At 47.0% G+C, this 12,763-nt stretch overlaps 1 protein-coding gene and 1 pseudogene across 1 annotated transcript; one reads left to right on the forward strand and one right to left on the reverse strand.

Moving 5' to 3' along the window:
• The first annotated feature begins 3,271 nt into the window (after positions 1 to 3,271).
• Positions 3,272 to 5,772, forward strand: LOC119323266 (WAT1-related protein At1g44800-like). The gene is made up of 4 exons (XM_037596868.1): positions 3,272 to 3,589; positions 4,314 to 4,376; positions 4,480 to 5,163; positions 5,261 to 5,772. The coding sequence occupies exons 1-4, from the start codon at positions 3,396 to 3,398 to the stop codon at positions 5,484 to 5,486; spliced, it is 1,167 nt and encodes a 388-aa protein (XP_037452765.1). The 5' UTR covers positions 3,272 to 3,395; the 3' UTR covers positions 5,487 to 5,772.
• A 6,627-nt stretch (positions 5,773 to 12,399) lies between these two features.
• LOC119327089 lies at positions 12,400 to 12,538 on the reverse strand (annotated as a pseudogene).
• Between the last annotated feature and the right edge of the window lie 225 nt (positions 12,539 to 12,763).

The raw sequence follows: 12,763 nt of genomic DNA on the forward strand, positions 1-12,763 counted from the left end.
GGGGTTCCGGGGTGAAAACCTTAGTCCATCTTCCGAGCTCGACGACGATGGTGTTTGGCGTCATCACCCTTTGGATGGCATCGTCGTGGAACCTCAGTCCCTCTCGGTTGCAGATGGCATATGCCATCATGTTTGCCTCTTCCTTGGCGCACATCCTCATCTCTGGAGCGGGATGGATCTGTTGATATCCTATCTTAGATGTGTTCCCATGATCTCTGTCTTTGGTCCTTGTTGTGTCCTGGCAGGAGCGGCGCTCCAAGGCCCGGAGCGAGAGGGCGGTCTCTATGATTAGGGGACCCCTTCAAAAGATGGCTCTATGTGTTCGGGTCCTCGCGGTGTATGGTGGTTTCTCATGGCAGCTCGGCTTAGGCCCTATTCAGTGGCCTTGAGTGTTGTTTGGTAGGGATGGCCCCTCTTATCTTTATTGCTCGGTGTTGAGTTTTGTGGCACTTGTGTCATCTGCCCAGTGTCATTCTATTTTCCTTTCGACTTCTTGTTTGAAGGTTTTCACACCACTATGTATCGACTCGGCTGTTTGTGCTTAATCTAATAGGGGTGGGGGGGAGAAAGCCTGTTTCAAGAGATTGAGAAAATTGCCACAAAGACATCACAGTTGGCGAATACACCATACTACTCAAAGAATAGAGCCCAAAAAAACTGGTATATTTCTAGAAAAATGTGAGTCCCTATGCCAAGTCTAAGACTCTATCCCGGGTGGACGAATTCCATCACAAGGATATCAAGGTTCTTTTCGCATGGTGTTAGTCATAAGAAGGAGTGCCATATCGTTATGTAACATTTGTAACCGGCAAGTGCCCTCAAAGACCCCGGGAATATCTCACTCCTTCGAGCCTTCAAGCCGCTCGGATGGTTTAGTGGGAGGCCCTTCTTCAAGAAATTGAAGTGATTACTCCTACCATGACACCAGGTTCCGCCTCATGGCACCTTAAACCTTTGGGCAAGTTCTCGATGAAATCTCTCTACCATGCCATCGCCACTAGTCCTTGTTTCTCCGATCTTTCAAAGCTTTGGTCGTTTTGGTTAGCCCTGAAGATACATATCTTCATGTTTGTCGCAGTTGTTGAGGGGTCGTCTACCTTCTGGTGACCAAGTCCTGAAGCGCAATGGTCCTGGAGATGGATTATGCTCTCTGTGTAACATCAACGATGATATCAACCACATGTTCTCATGCATGTGTTATGCTCTGTTCTATTGGAGCCACTTTCGGAAAGTCGTGAGGCCCAGTTGGTGCCCCCTCAAACTTTCCTAGTTTCTACGAGATCACGGCGGCCAGCTTAGGCTACCACCGTTGCCTATAGTGGGTGGGCTTCATGGTTCTCCCTTGGATGCTATTGACAATTCGCAATAAACTTGTTATAGAGCGGATCCATCTGCGACTTGCCATTGATGCCATTTTCAAACTATGTGGTATCTTGCAGGGGTGGAAGATCTTGAACAAGAGGTAGGCTCGGCATGCCATCGCCGAGGATTCCACACCTTGGCCTAGTAGTAAAAGTTGGCCTGAATAAGTTTTATTAATGTAAGATATCATGCCTTTGTCCCCCTCAAACAAAAACAAAAAGATATCATGCCTTTTGTTAGCAGAAAAAAAAAAACAAGATATTGGTCCTTTTTGGAAGAATCTCTTGATTTGCAATGACACATTTAGGCCCAAGAGAAGAGCAGTCACTTGAGTTGCCTGGTATTGATGCTACATCTTATCAGCTGATTTGTTGGGTCTAACCCTATTCTAACTCTTGCTCTCTCTCGCTCGGACGAAAGGTAGATGAAGCACAGAGGACACGATCGAGGTTTACTGGCGACGTACGCCCGGGCAACGAACGCCCTACTTTTGATTGCTGGACTAACCACCGCCCAAGAAACACAACTTAACCCAGCCGGTTTTGTAGCACTGGCAGCAACGCAGCGCCCTGCAAAAACGACAAATTTGACGGGTTGACGAAAAAATTCACAAAGTGAACTGTCACTAGAAAAATCGCTCCGCTAACCCTTTCATGTAGCGCCCGACAGCTAGGCTTCACACTAAACTGTGTAACGCCTGACTGACAGACGCTACACGCCTAGCCAGCGTCGCATCCCGGGCTGCCTGATAATTGCTAAGTTAGTGTGCAGCGGCTGAGAGCTGGACGCTACACTATACAGTGTAGCGCCTAGCGTCTAGGCACTGCACTAGTGGCCCTTCAAGATGTAGTGCAACCACCAGTACAACGCCTATACACCAGGCGCTGCACTGTATAGTATAGCGCCTAGCTCTCAGGCGTTACACACTGACTTAGCAATTTTCAGGCAGCCCGGGATGCGACGCTGGTCAGGCATATAACGTCTGTTAGTCAGACGCCGCACAGTGTGACGCATAGCTGTCGAACGCTACACAAAAGGATCGAAAAAAAATCATCAACAGTTCAGTTTGTGAAATACTTTCGTCTTGAGATCAAATATGTCCATTTTGCCCGCAGCGCCGACCGCGCGCTTCCGCCAAGCACGCATGCGCGAACGGCTGGCTGACTCCGCTGCACGCGAGTGATCCGCTCGGCCATGCGCATGACGCACACAGCGAGCAACAGACTGCTAACAACCTAGCTACTACCGCCCATGCACACACACGTACGCCCATACGTACACTCACACAGCCAACGAACTAGTTAGCCACAGTCGCCCACACGACGCACACCAACGACCTGAGCTGACTCCGCGGACTCGACCTGACGCTCTCACGCCGGCCGGTCTGCACCGCGCCGGACTCGACTTGGACACGCACGCCGGTCGCCACCGCATGGGCTTATTCCCAACATGATTAACTCATTAACAGTATACCCTGATCCTGACTGCACTAGCTTAGCTCTAGCTAGGGGCAAAGTGACAAAGGCAATGTGTTAACACAAATTCCCTGTCGCGAGTAGTATAGCATTCTCCTCAGGTGGCCGGAAAGTTATCCAAACCCACCGCATTTGGCTCTACGTGCTCCCTACATTTTCCAAAGAAAAAAAATACAAATTGATGGGACGAGAGAGAGAGAGAGAGAGAGATTTGTTCTCCTTTGCGCGGAAGTGGAATATTAAACTGGGAATGGAAAATGTGGCTAATCTAGCACTTGGACGCACGGACATGCTAGCTGAGGCAGCCGCATCCATGACGCGGATCCACCCATGGGCTACAGTACTCCACTTTGCATCCAGCTGCTGAACCCTACGTGCACACTGTAGCCTGTAGGTGGAGCGCGTCTATATAAAGGAGGCGGGTCGCGGTGTTAGCTCATCGCCTCATCGATTGCAGCCATTGCTTGCCAGTGGGAGAGAGAGTGGGAGTGGAGACTCTCGATTTTAAGTCAGAAGAAAGGAAGCTAAGCTAGCCAGCGAGATCTAGAGAGAGAGAGGATGGGTATGGGGTGGAAAATTCTGAGCGATGTGAAGCCATACCTGGCGATGGTGCTGCTGCAGGTGGGGTTCGCCGGGATGTACATCATCGCCGTGGCGTCCCTCAAGGCCGGGATGAGCCACTTCGTCCTCGTCGTCTACCGTAACCTCGTCGCCACCGCCGTCATGACGCCCTTCGCCCTCTACTTCGAGAGGTAACCAGCTAGTAGTTCCATCCATGGGTCATTCTCACACACGTATCGAGCAAACACCACGATCGAGCAAACACACACGTATAATTCGTTCGGCTCATTCTCATTTTTGTCTCATTTAGATGGTGCAACCTGCACAACCACCACTCGAGGATCCTAATCCACAAAAGTAGTAGACATATATGCATCTTAATACCTTATTCTATTTTGTACAGGCAAGATAGATAGCTTTCATCATGCAGCATCTACTACATATGGATGGATCAATCAAAATATCAGAGTGCATTAATTAACATAAGTAGAAAATGACACATAAGTAGGTGCATGTAGCTAGCTAACCGGCCTGTGTGCGGTATGTGTGTTTACGTACGTGTAAACGCACCTGGACGACCTCCACTAGGCAGTGTGCCCTGATTGGCCACTGGTGGAGGTCCTGCCATGCATGGAACCCACATGTCAGCTGGAAGCATGCACCCTTGATTCATACTCCATCTGTGCTGGAAAAGAACGCTTACAATTTTTTATGAAACATAAGATAGCTTTTTTTTAATAAACTTTGTCAAACTTTTCAACATCTCACTTAAGAAAAATCTTGTAACCTTCTTTCCAAGCACTGAGGGAGTACAATTTTGTAGTAGTGTTCATTTTCACGTAGCTAGATCATGATTAATGGAAGATCACCAGCTTACTGTATATTTGCTCCCTAACGTTCGTACAACATGTGCAGGGGACTGCGGCCAAAGATGACAATCACCATCTTCCTCAAGATCATGGGGCTCGCATTCCTCGAGTACGTCCGTACGATTAATTATTTGATCGTCCGTTCATGGTGATCAAGCACATAACTCTTTCTTGATTTCTAACTGATGTGATGTGTTGCATGGGTCTCTCAGGCCTGTGGTTGACCAGAACCTCTACTTCATGGGCGCGAAGATGACCTCGGCGGGATTCGCGACGGCGCTCGTGAACATCCTCCCGGCCGTCACCTTCGTGCTCGCCCTCATCCTGCGCATGGAGAAGGTGCGGCTGCGGAGCCTGCATAGTCAAGCCAAGATCGCCGGCACGGTCCTCACGGTGGCCGGCGCGGTGCTGATGGTACTGTACCACGGCCCCATGGTGCAGTTCCCGTGGACCAAGGGCCAGCACCACGCCACCGCCAGTGGCCAGGGCGTCGGCGGCGCGGCCAACGCGCGGGACTGGCTGAACGGGACTATCATGGTCATCATCGCCTGCGTGGCCTGGGCGTGCTTCTTCATCCTCCAGTCCAACACCCTCAGGAGCTACCCGGCGGAGCTGTCGCTCACCGTGCTCATCTGCGGCATGGGATCCCTCATGAGCGGCGCCATCGCCCTCGTCGCCGAGCGCGCCAACACTCAGGCCTGGGTCATCGGCTTCGACATGCGCCTCTTCACCGCCGTCTACGCTGGCATAGTGTGCTCCGGCGTGGCGTACTACGTACAGGGCATCGTGTCGAGGCAGAGGGGCCCGGTGTTCGTCACGGCATTCAACCCGCTCTGCATGATCATAACCGCCGTCATGGGCTCCATCATTCTCAAGGAGGAGATCAATCTCGGCAGGTACATAATTTTGTGCTGCCACCACATCAAGATGGATATTGATGTATTATACATTAGTGCAACAATACTAATGATCTCATTTCATTGTTGCATTCAGTGTGATTGGTGCAGCGATCATCGTTGGAGGCCTATACTTTCTCATATGGGGCAAGAGCAAGGACGAGGTCAGCAAAGCCGGCGGCAGCAGCAAGGGCGCCGGCGAGCTGCCCTTAACCTCGGTGACCAACGGCCACGGCAGCGGCAGCGACAAGCAAGAGCTCGGCAACGGCAACGGCGGCCATGTCTTCGTCGTCGAGACGCCGGCAGCCAATGGCCACTACTAGTCAAAGGGATCGATCGGAGTAACTATATACTCCAATACATACGATGATCGATCCGTCTGTCTATATATTTCCTGGTAATGCACACATGGTCCATCGATCATGTATGTAGACGAATTTTTCCTACATTTTCTTCTTCTGGTCAGCTTCTCGCTAGCTACGATCCAATCATGTCATGTGAGAGTGAGAGAAGACCAGCGAGTGGTGGCTGTAGCAAGTGTAACGGATGAGACCAGTGATGTACGTGTCCGGATCGCTTGCTTAATTTAATCACGCCTGCTTTGCTTAACTGGTGCTTCAACTGATTAACTATCTTTAGTTGTGACTAGCTAGTTCATTATTCTCATTATTGATGAAAACAGTCCAAATGTGCTTTAGCCTTTGAGAGAAGGACGTCGTGGCATGCAACCACTTCGCATTTCCAATCTACTAAGTGTTTGTGTCTTTAGTTAGGCTAGTTTCATGGATGGCACTACTCTCAAGAAAAGGAATTCCCGATCTAGTGTCCACTGTTTATTTTGAGATTTTTTCTATTTGGTAAATTTTGTTTTCCTTTCTTGTTTCAACATGTATCAAAATGTTTCATTGTGTAACAGTAAATCCAATCCGGAACAAGTGTGGTCTTATTTATTGGTACATGAGGGGACCTTATAATACACTTATGGAGCAAGGAAAAAAGTCATGAAACACGGCAAAGTTTACCCATAAAAAAAACATGAAGCTCAAAGCAGCGGTGCACGGAGGATCCTTGAACGGTATATCCCGTGCATAGTAGGAAAACCACTCTCCACTACATGACTCGCCAGCGCTTTTGACGGCGGCGTCCGTTGCCGTCAGACGGGAAACAACGCCGACGGCTAAACTATGCCGACGGCTGTCCCACGGCCGTCGGCATACGCACCTATACCGACGGCTATACTACGCCGACGGTCTGACACATCTACGCTGACGGGGCTATGCCGACGGCAGCCGTAGGCATAGATCTATGCCGACGGCAAAGGACCTATGCCGACGGTCCTGGGCCGTAGGCATAGCCCGCGAGTCCGGTAGTGAGTAGTAGTAGTGGTGGTGGTTTAATTAGTTGGGATTAGCTACCAGTAAGTTGGCTAAAAATCAAATTTCAGTTTGTCGGTTTTTCTGAGAGATGGAAGAGTCGTGAAGTAGAGCTCCGAGGCCGAGAGTGGATGGTAGAGGGGGAGGGGGAGGGGAGTGCCAACAAGGTGTGGGGATGCCGGCAAGGCTGAGCCTGGGCCAATGACAAAGAGGATTGGGTCCGTTACGTTTTGCCCACATATACGATAAACTGAGCACTTGGCCGGAGGAGGTAAGGGAGGCGAGCTTCGAGGAGTAAGATCAACTGATTTGGATAGAGAAGGCTGGCAGAGTCCAAAAATCAGCTAACACTAGAAAAATTCGGAAGACCTATCTGGCGAACGTCGGATTTTTGGCTTCTCTTAGCGAACGTATTGCTGTCGTTGGATGCGCAGCACATATATATCTTGTTGTGTGTTTGCTTGCCACATCAGCTTTTGAAACTCGTTCATTACAACACAAAAGTTGTGTGAATGCATCATCCTATTCAAATACAACCCACCTGATTCTCAAAAAAAAAAAAATATACAACCCACCTACCGTACAAGCTAACGCCTCAAGCCTCCACTTGGGAGACCTTAAATCGAAGCCATGTTCCTCTTTTTCTTTACTAGGTGGTAATTTCTTTTTCGTTTAGGTACATGGTTACTTTCCGAAAACAAATGTGTGTGGCAGTTTTATAATTTTTTGAACTTTTTCATATGGAAAATTTAAACATTTTTTAAATGTTCATATGTCAAGTTGTTTTGTACACATGGCAAATTTTAGGAAAAAAATCTTCTGATCCCATGATAAATTCATCACATTTTTTGTCTTGCGAACATGGCAATTTCAGGGTCTTCTTGTAATGCTCCCATGGCATGCTTTGGGAATTTTATTCATGGCAATTTTATCATTAATAGCATATTAATTTTATTATTAAGAGTATGGCAATTTTATTATGAAGAGCACATGGTAGTTTTATTTTCAGTGGCATGACAACTTGTATTTAATTTTCATCACGGCAATTTCCTGTTTGTAATTTTTATGTTTTGAAAACAAAAATATAAAGCATGGCAAATTATGTACTTTTTACACTCAATTGCCATGAAGTGTATTTTTAAACATCATGGCAATTATGAACTTGCTTCAGTATATTTTATTGTACAAACTTTTTTATAAAATAGAGGATGGCAATTGTAAATTTATGTTTTCTCCGTCTTTTTCTGTATAAGAAAATGTTTTTTTGTTGATGACAATTTTCGGACGCTCGAGGGAGAGCATTTCGTTCGCTGGTTTGATAATAAAAAACTGGCGATCGCCAAATATTAGTGTCTATTATGTTTTAGATAACTTACCAATAGTCGGCCCCAATTAGCCCTTATCCCAAACAAATGGTCAACTTTTGTCAACTCGATACTACATCATAAATCTGGCAGGTTGGAGCTAGAGTGGGGCATCAATCGATGACAACGAAGTGTTATGTTGCGCGTACACGCGCATGCATGACTGAAACAGAAAGTGAAGGAATTGAAGCGAGAATCCCAGACGTTCCATCTGCCAAGGTCAATCACTCGAAAGTAGCCACCATATATACCCCGATCGTCGGAGCTGCCTGTAAATTAGCAAGTTCGTTCATCTACTTTGTGTCACACTCACGATTCCCAAGCGCGCTCTCTCGGTGTGCATGCATGTGTGCATGTGTGCGTGTGCGTGACGCGAAGTAATGGTCGTATGTCTTGAAAGAAGAAGAAAAGGCGTGGAAACAGATACCTTCCTGGCATGGACGCGTTCATGTTAAATACTCAAAGGATCAAGTACATCTTGCACATATTGTTGCTAGGCTTTGCCCCTACTCCAAGCTATACAGGATAAGGCTAATCCTATACTAACAACCTGCGCCATCTTTACAACACACACACGCATACAATATACATGACAACATGTCACGCTTATACAACTACTAGCTTATCTTTTAACATCCTCCCTTAATCTTAACGTATTAAGGTTTAGATTACGCTTGAAGGCTTGTAGTTGTCTGACTTGAAGAGGTTTGGTGAATCCATCCGTGACTTGGTCTCCTGTTGGATTAAACCGAATGTCCAGCAGCTTTTGTCCAACTCTTTCTCGAACAAAATGATAGTCAATTTCTATGTGTTTTGTTCTTGCATTAAACACAGGATTTGTAGAAAGATATGTTGCCCCAAGATTGTCACACCGCAGACATGACATGTGTGATCTTCCAATGCCTAGCTCATCAAGTAGGGTTTCTATCCACATTACCTCAGCAGTTGCATATGCCAGAGATTTATATTCTGCTTCAGTGCTAGAGGGTGAGACTGTGGCATGTTTCTTTGCATTCCAGGATATATGATTTGATCCAAGGAAGATTGCAAAACCTCCAGTTGATCTCCTACTATCATCTGGACATCCAGCCCAATCTGCATCAAAGAATGCACTTACTGTTGTCGAAGAAGACTTACATATCTTGAGACCTATTTCAGCACTCCCTTGAATATATCTTACTATTCTCTTAACAGTTGTCCAGTGCAGAGAAGTAGGAGCATGCAGAAATTGACAGACCTTATTAACAACAAAAGATATATCAGGTCTTGTCAATGTTAGATACTGTAATGCACCTATTGTACTCATGTATTTAGTCCCTTCTTCTGGACTCAACAATTCACCTTCATGCAAAGATAGTTTGTCAGTGGTAGACATGGGTGTGTTAGAAGGTTTACAGTCCCTCATGCCTACTCGCTTGACTATGTTTCTCGCATACTTTTCCTGAGTTAACATAATACCATCATGACTCTGTTTTACTTCAATACCTAGGAAGTAATGCAACTCTCCTAGATCCTTAAGAGCAAATTCTCTTTTCAAAAAAATTAGCAATGTTGTGGTGGCTTCTTGTGATGAGCTAGCAACAATTATGTCATCAACATAAATCAACATAAATATAGTCACCTTCCCTCTTTTGAAGAAGAACAAAGAAGTGTCTCCTTTAGATGCCTTGAAACCAAGTTGATGTAGCTTTGTACTCAGCTTGTGGTACCATGCTCTAGGTGCCTGTTTTAGACCATACAAGGCCTTGTTCAATTTACACACATGATGTGGTCTTGAACGGTCATCAAAACCAGGTGGTTGTCTCATATAGACCTCCTCCTCAAGAACGCCGTGTAAGAACGCATTCTGTACATCCAATTGGCGAAGACTCCAGCCCCTAGAAACAGAAATAGACAAGACAAACCTGATAGTAGCAGCCTTAACTACAAGGCTAAAAGTATCTTCACAATCAATCCCATAGCGTTGCTTAAAGCCTTTAGCTACTAATCTAGCCTTGTACCTATCTATCGTGCCATCGGGTCTTTTTTTAATTTTGTACACCCACTTACAATCTATGATATTCCTCCCTTGCTTTGAAGGAACTAGGTGCCAAGTTTGTTTTTTCATAAGCGCATCATATTCTGCATGCATAGCATTTCTCCAGTTGTCATTGCTTAGTGCCTCTGTCAAAGTGTGAGGTTCACCAGAAGATGCAAAGTTCGCAAACTTAAAGTTCTTTTCATACATGATTCTCCCGTCTTTAAATTTCGTAGGTTTCAAAATACCTTTCTGGGCACGTGTAGTAACCCATGGTGACATGCACACAAGAGCCGCCTACTCCACAGCCGCAGAGGATCCCTCCCCTCGTACTGTAGCCAACCAAGCCGGTGTGGCTGATCCTTCTTCAGCCGCTGGGCTCGAATCCCATGTGTGTGGGTCCGACGAGAGTGACCCACCAGCCCGTCCAGCATCGCTCGTGTGCGCGTCGGGTGGTGTTCCACATGTCCCACCTCGACAACTGGCGCGTGTGGGCGAGGGAGGATCCGACCGGGGGCCTGCCACGAGGCGAGTGCCTAACTGCGACCGCGACGAAGACGTGTTCGACCCACCTGACCAGTCGACAGGCGGTGAATCTGGAAGCATCAGGAGATCCTCCTAGTATCCTACAACCGTGTCAGCCGGGGCGCTCGCGCCAGACCCAGAGGGTGTATCCACCTCGTGTTCGGCGTCAGGAGTTCTCTGTTGCTGCTGCATAAAATCACAGGTTGGAGCACTGTTTTTCACCGTTGTCTCCATTAGGGTTAGGATTATTAAACAAGTGATCATTAGCATAATATTCACCCCCTTGATCAGTAGGATTTAATAACTCTGGAGACAGCAAAAGTATTACTGCACGTAAACGAGCGCCGGTGTTAGGATGCAAGGAAGAGAAGGGAAAGATATTCTCATCAAACACAACATCCTGGAAATATAAACACGTCCAATGGAGATATCAAGACATTTGTACCCCTTGTGAAGGTTGCTATAACCAAGAAAAGCACATTGTTTGGACCGAAATTGAAGTTTATGATTATTGTAGGGCTGTAAATTTGGCCAACAGGTGCATCCAAAAATTCTGAGGATAGAATACTTGGGTTTATCATGGAATAGTCGTTCAAAAGGTGCTAGGGGTACGATTTATCAAGTAAGTTGCAGTGATGAATGCTTCGTCCCAAAATTTTAGAGGCAAAGAAGCTTGGGCAAGAAGGGACAGACCCACTTCGATGATGTGGCGATGTTTTCTCTCAGCTGAACCGTTTTGTTGGTGGACATGAGGGCAGGAGACATGATAGGATATACCTATCTTGGTAAAAAAGGAGTTTAACTTAACATACTCACCACCACAATCTGTTTGGAGAGCAAGAATCTTACGATCAAACTGACGTTCCACAAGATTCTTGAAGTCATGAAATTTCTGGAAAACCTCAGACTTATGCTTGACTAGGTAGATACATGTAAATTTGCTGCAATCATCAATGAAACTGACATAATATTGTTTTCTTCCTACTGTTTCAATAGCAGGACCCCACAAATCAGAGAACACAAGTTCTAAAGGGAACTTTGATTCACATATTGGATAGGGAAGTTGGTGACTTTTGCCTTTTTGACAGGCGTCACATACAAGCTCACTATTGAGATAACTAGCACACGGGAGATTATTTTGACTAATGACTTTCTTAAAAATAACAGAGGAAGGATGCCCTAAACATCGATGCCACATGTCTGGAGACAACTTTGTGGCACTTAGAACTTGCTTGTTGACGTTGGATCCCGTGTGCCTAACTGGGTAGATACCTCTCCTACCACTGCCTCAAAGGAGTACCTTCCTCGTTCCCCGTTCCTTGATAAGAAAAGAATAGGGATGAATTTCAACAAAAGAGTCATTGTCAATGGCAAGACGACTAGCCGAGATTAGGCTCTTGTTGGCTTCGGGTACACGAAGGATATTATTTAGATGAAGGTCACGATCTTGGGTGTGAACGGCTGAATGACCAATGTGTTTAATATCCATACATGAACCACTTGCGGTGTGAATCTACTCGTTGCCTTGGTAGCGGTCGCGCACGGTCAGCTTCTCCAGGTTACCTGTGATATGGTCGGTGGCACCACTGTCAAGATACCAGTTGGTGTCCACCCCATACTATGGCGCCGTGAGATTGACCGACTTCTCTTTTTCTCCTTGGTAGGACTCGTCGTAGCGTTTCCAGCACTTCCATGCTGGGTGGCCTATATTTTCCATAGATTTGACACTGCATCATGGGCGCAGAGGCATTGTTGTTGTAGTTGCCCCCGCCACCGCCGTTGTCGGCATGTCCACCACCGCCACGACCTCCAAGCTTGGAGTATTTACGGCCGCCACGATCACCACCGGCGCCGGCTTGCCTGCGACCGCGGTCACCACCTCCGCCGCCAAACTTGCAGCCTCGGGTGTCAGCGTTGGCAGAGGACTGAGATGCTCTACCATGAAGGTTTAGCCTCGTCTCGAAGCTGAGCAGCTGTGAGTACAGCTCGGCCACGGTCATCGATTCCACCCAGGAGCACATGGCAGAAACCACCGCGTTGAAATCTTCTTCGAGCCTAGCTACGATGTGAGAGATGATGTCATCCTCGTCCACCCTCTTCCCTGCGGCGATCAGTTCATCGCAGAGGGACCTAATTTTCTCGACATATTCAGTGATGGAGGAGTTTTCCTTCTGCAAGTTAGCGAGGACGATCCGGACGTTGGTGGTTTGGGAATGGGTGCGGGATGCATGCATCCCTTCAACTGTATTCCAGAGTTCCACCGAAGTGTGGCATGATGCAACCTGGATGGCTATCTCATGAGGGAGACTCGTCAGAAGGTA

The sequence above is a fragment of the Triticum dicoccoides genome, chromosome 6B, assembly GCF_002162155.2.
Source record: "Triticum dicoccoides isolate Atlit2015 ecotype Zavitan chromosome 6B, WEW_v2.0, whole genome shotgun sequence".
Lineage (NCBI taxonomy): Eukaryota > Viridiplantae > Streptophyta > Magnoliopsida > Poales > Poaceae > Triticum > Triticum dicoccoides.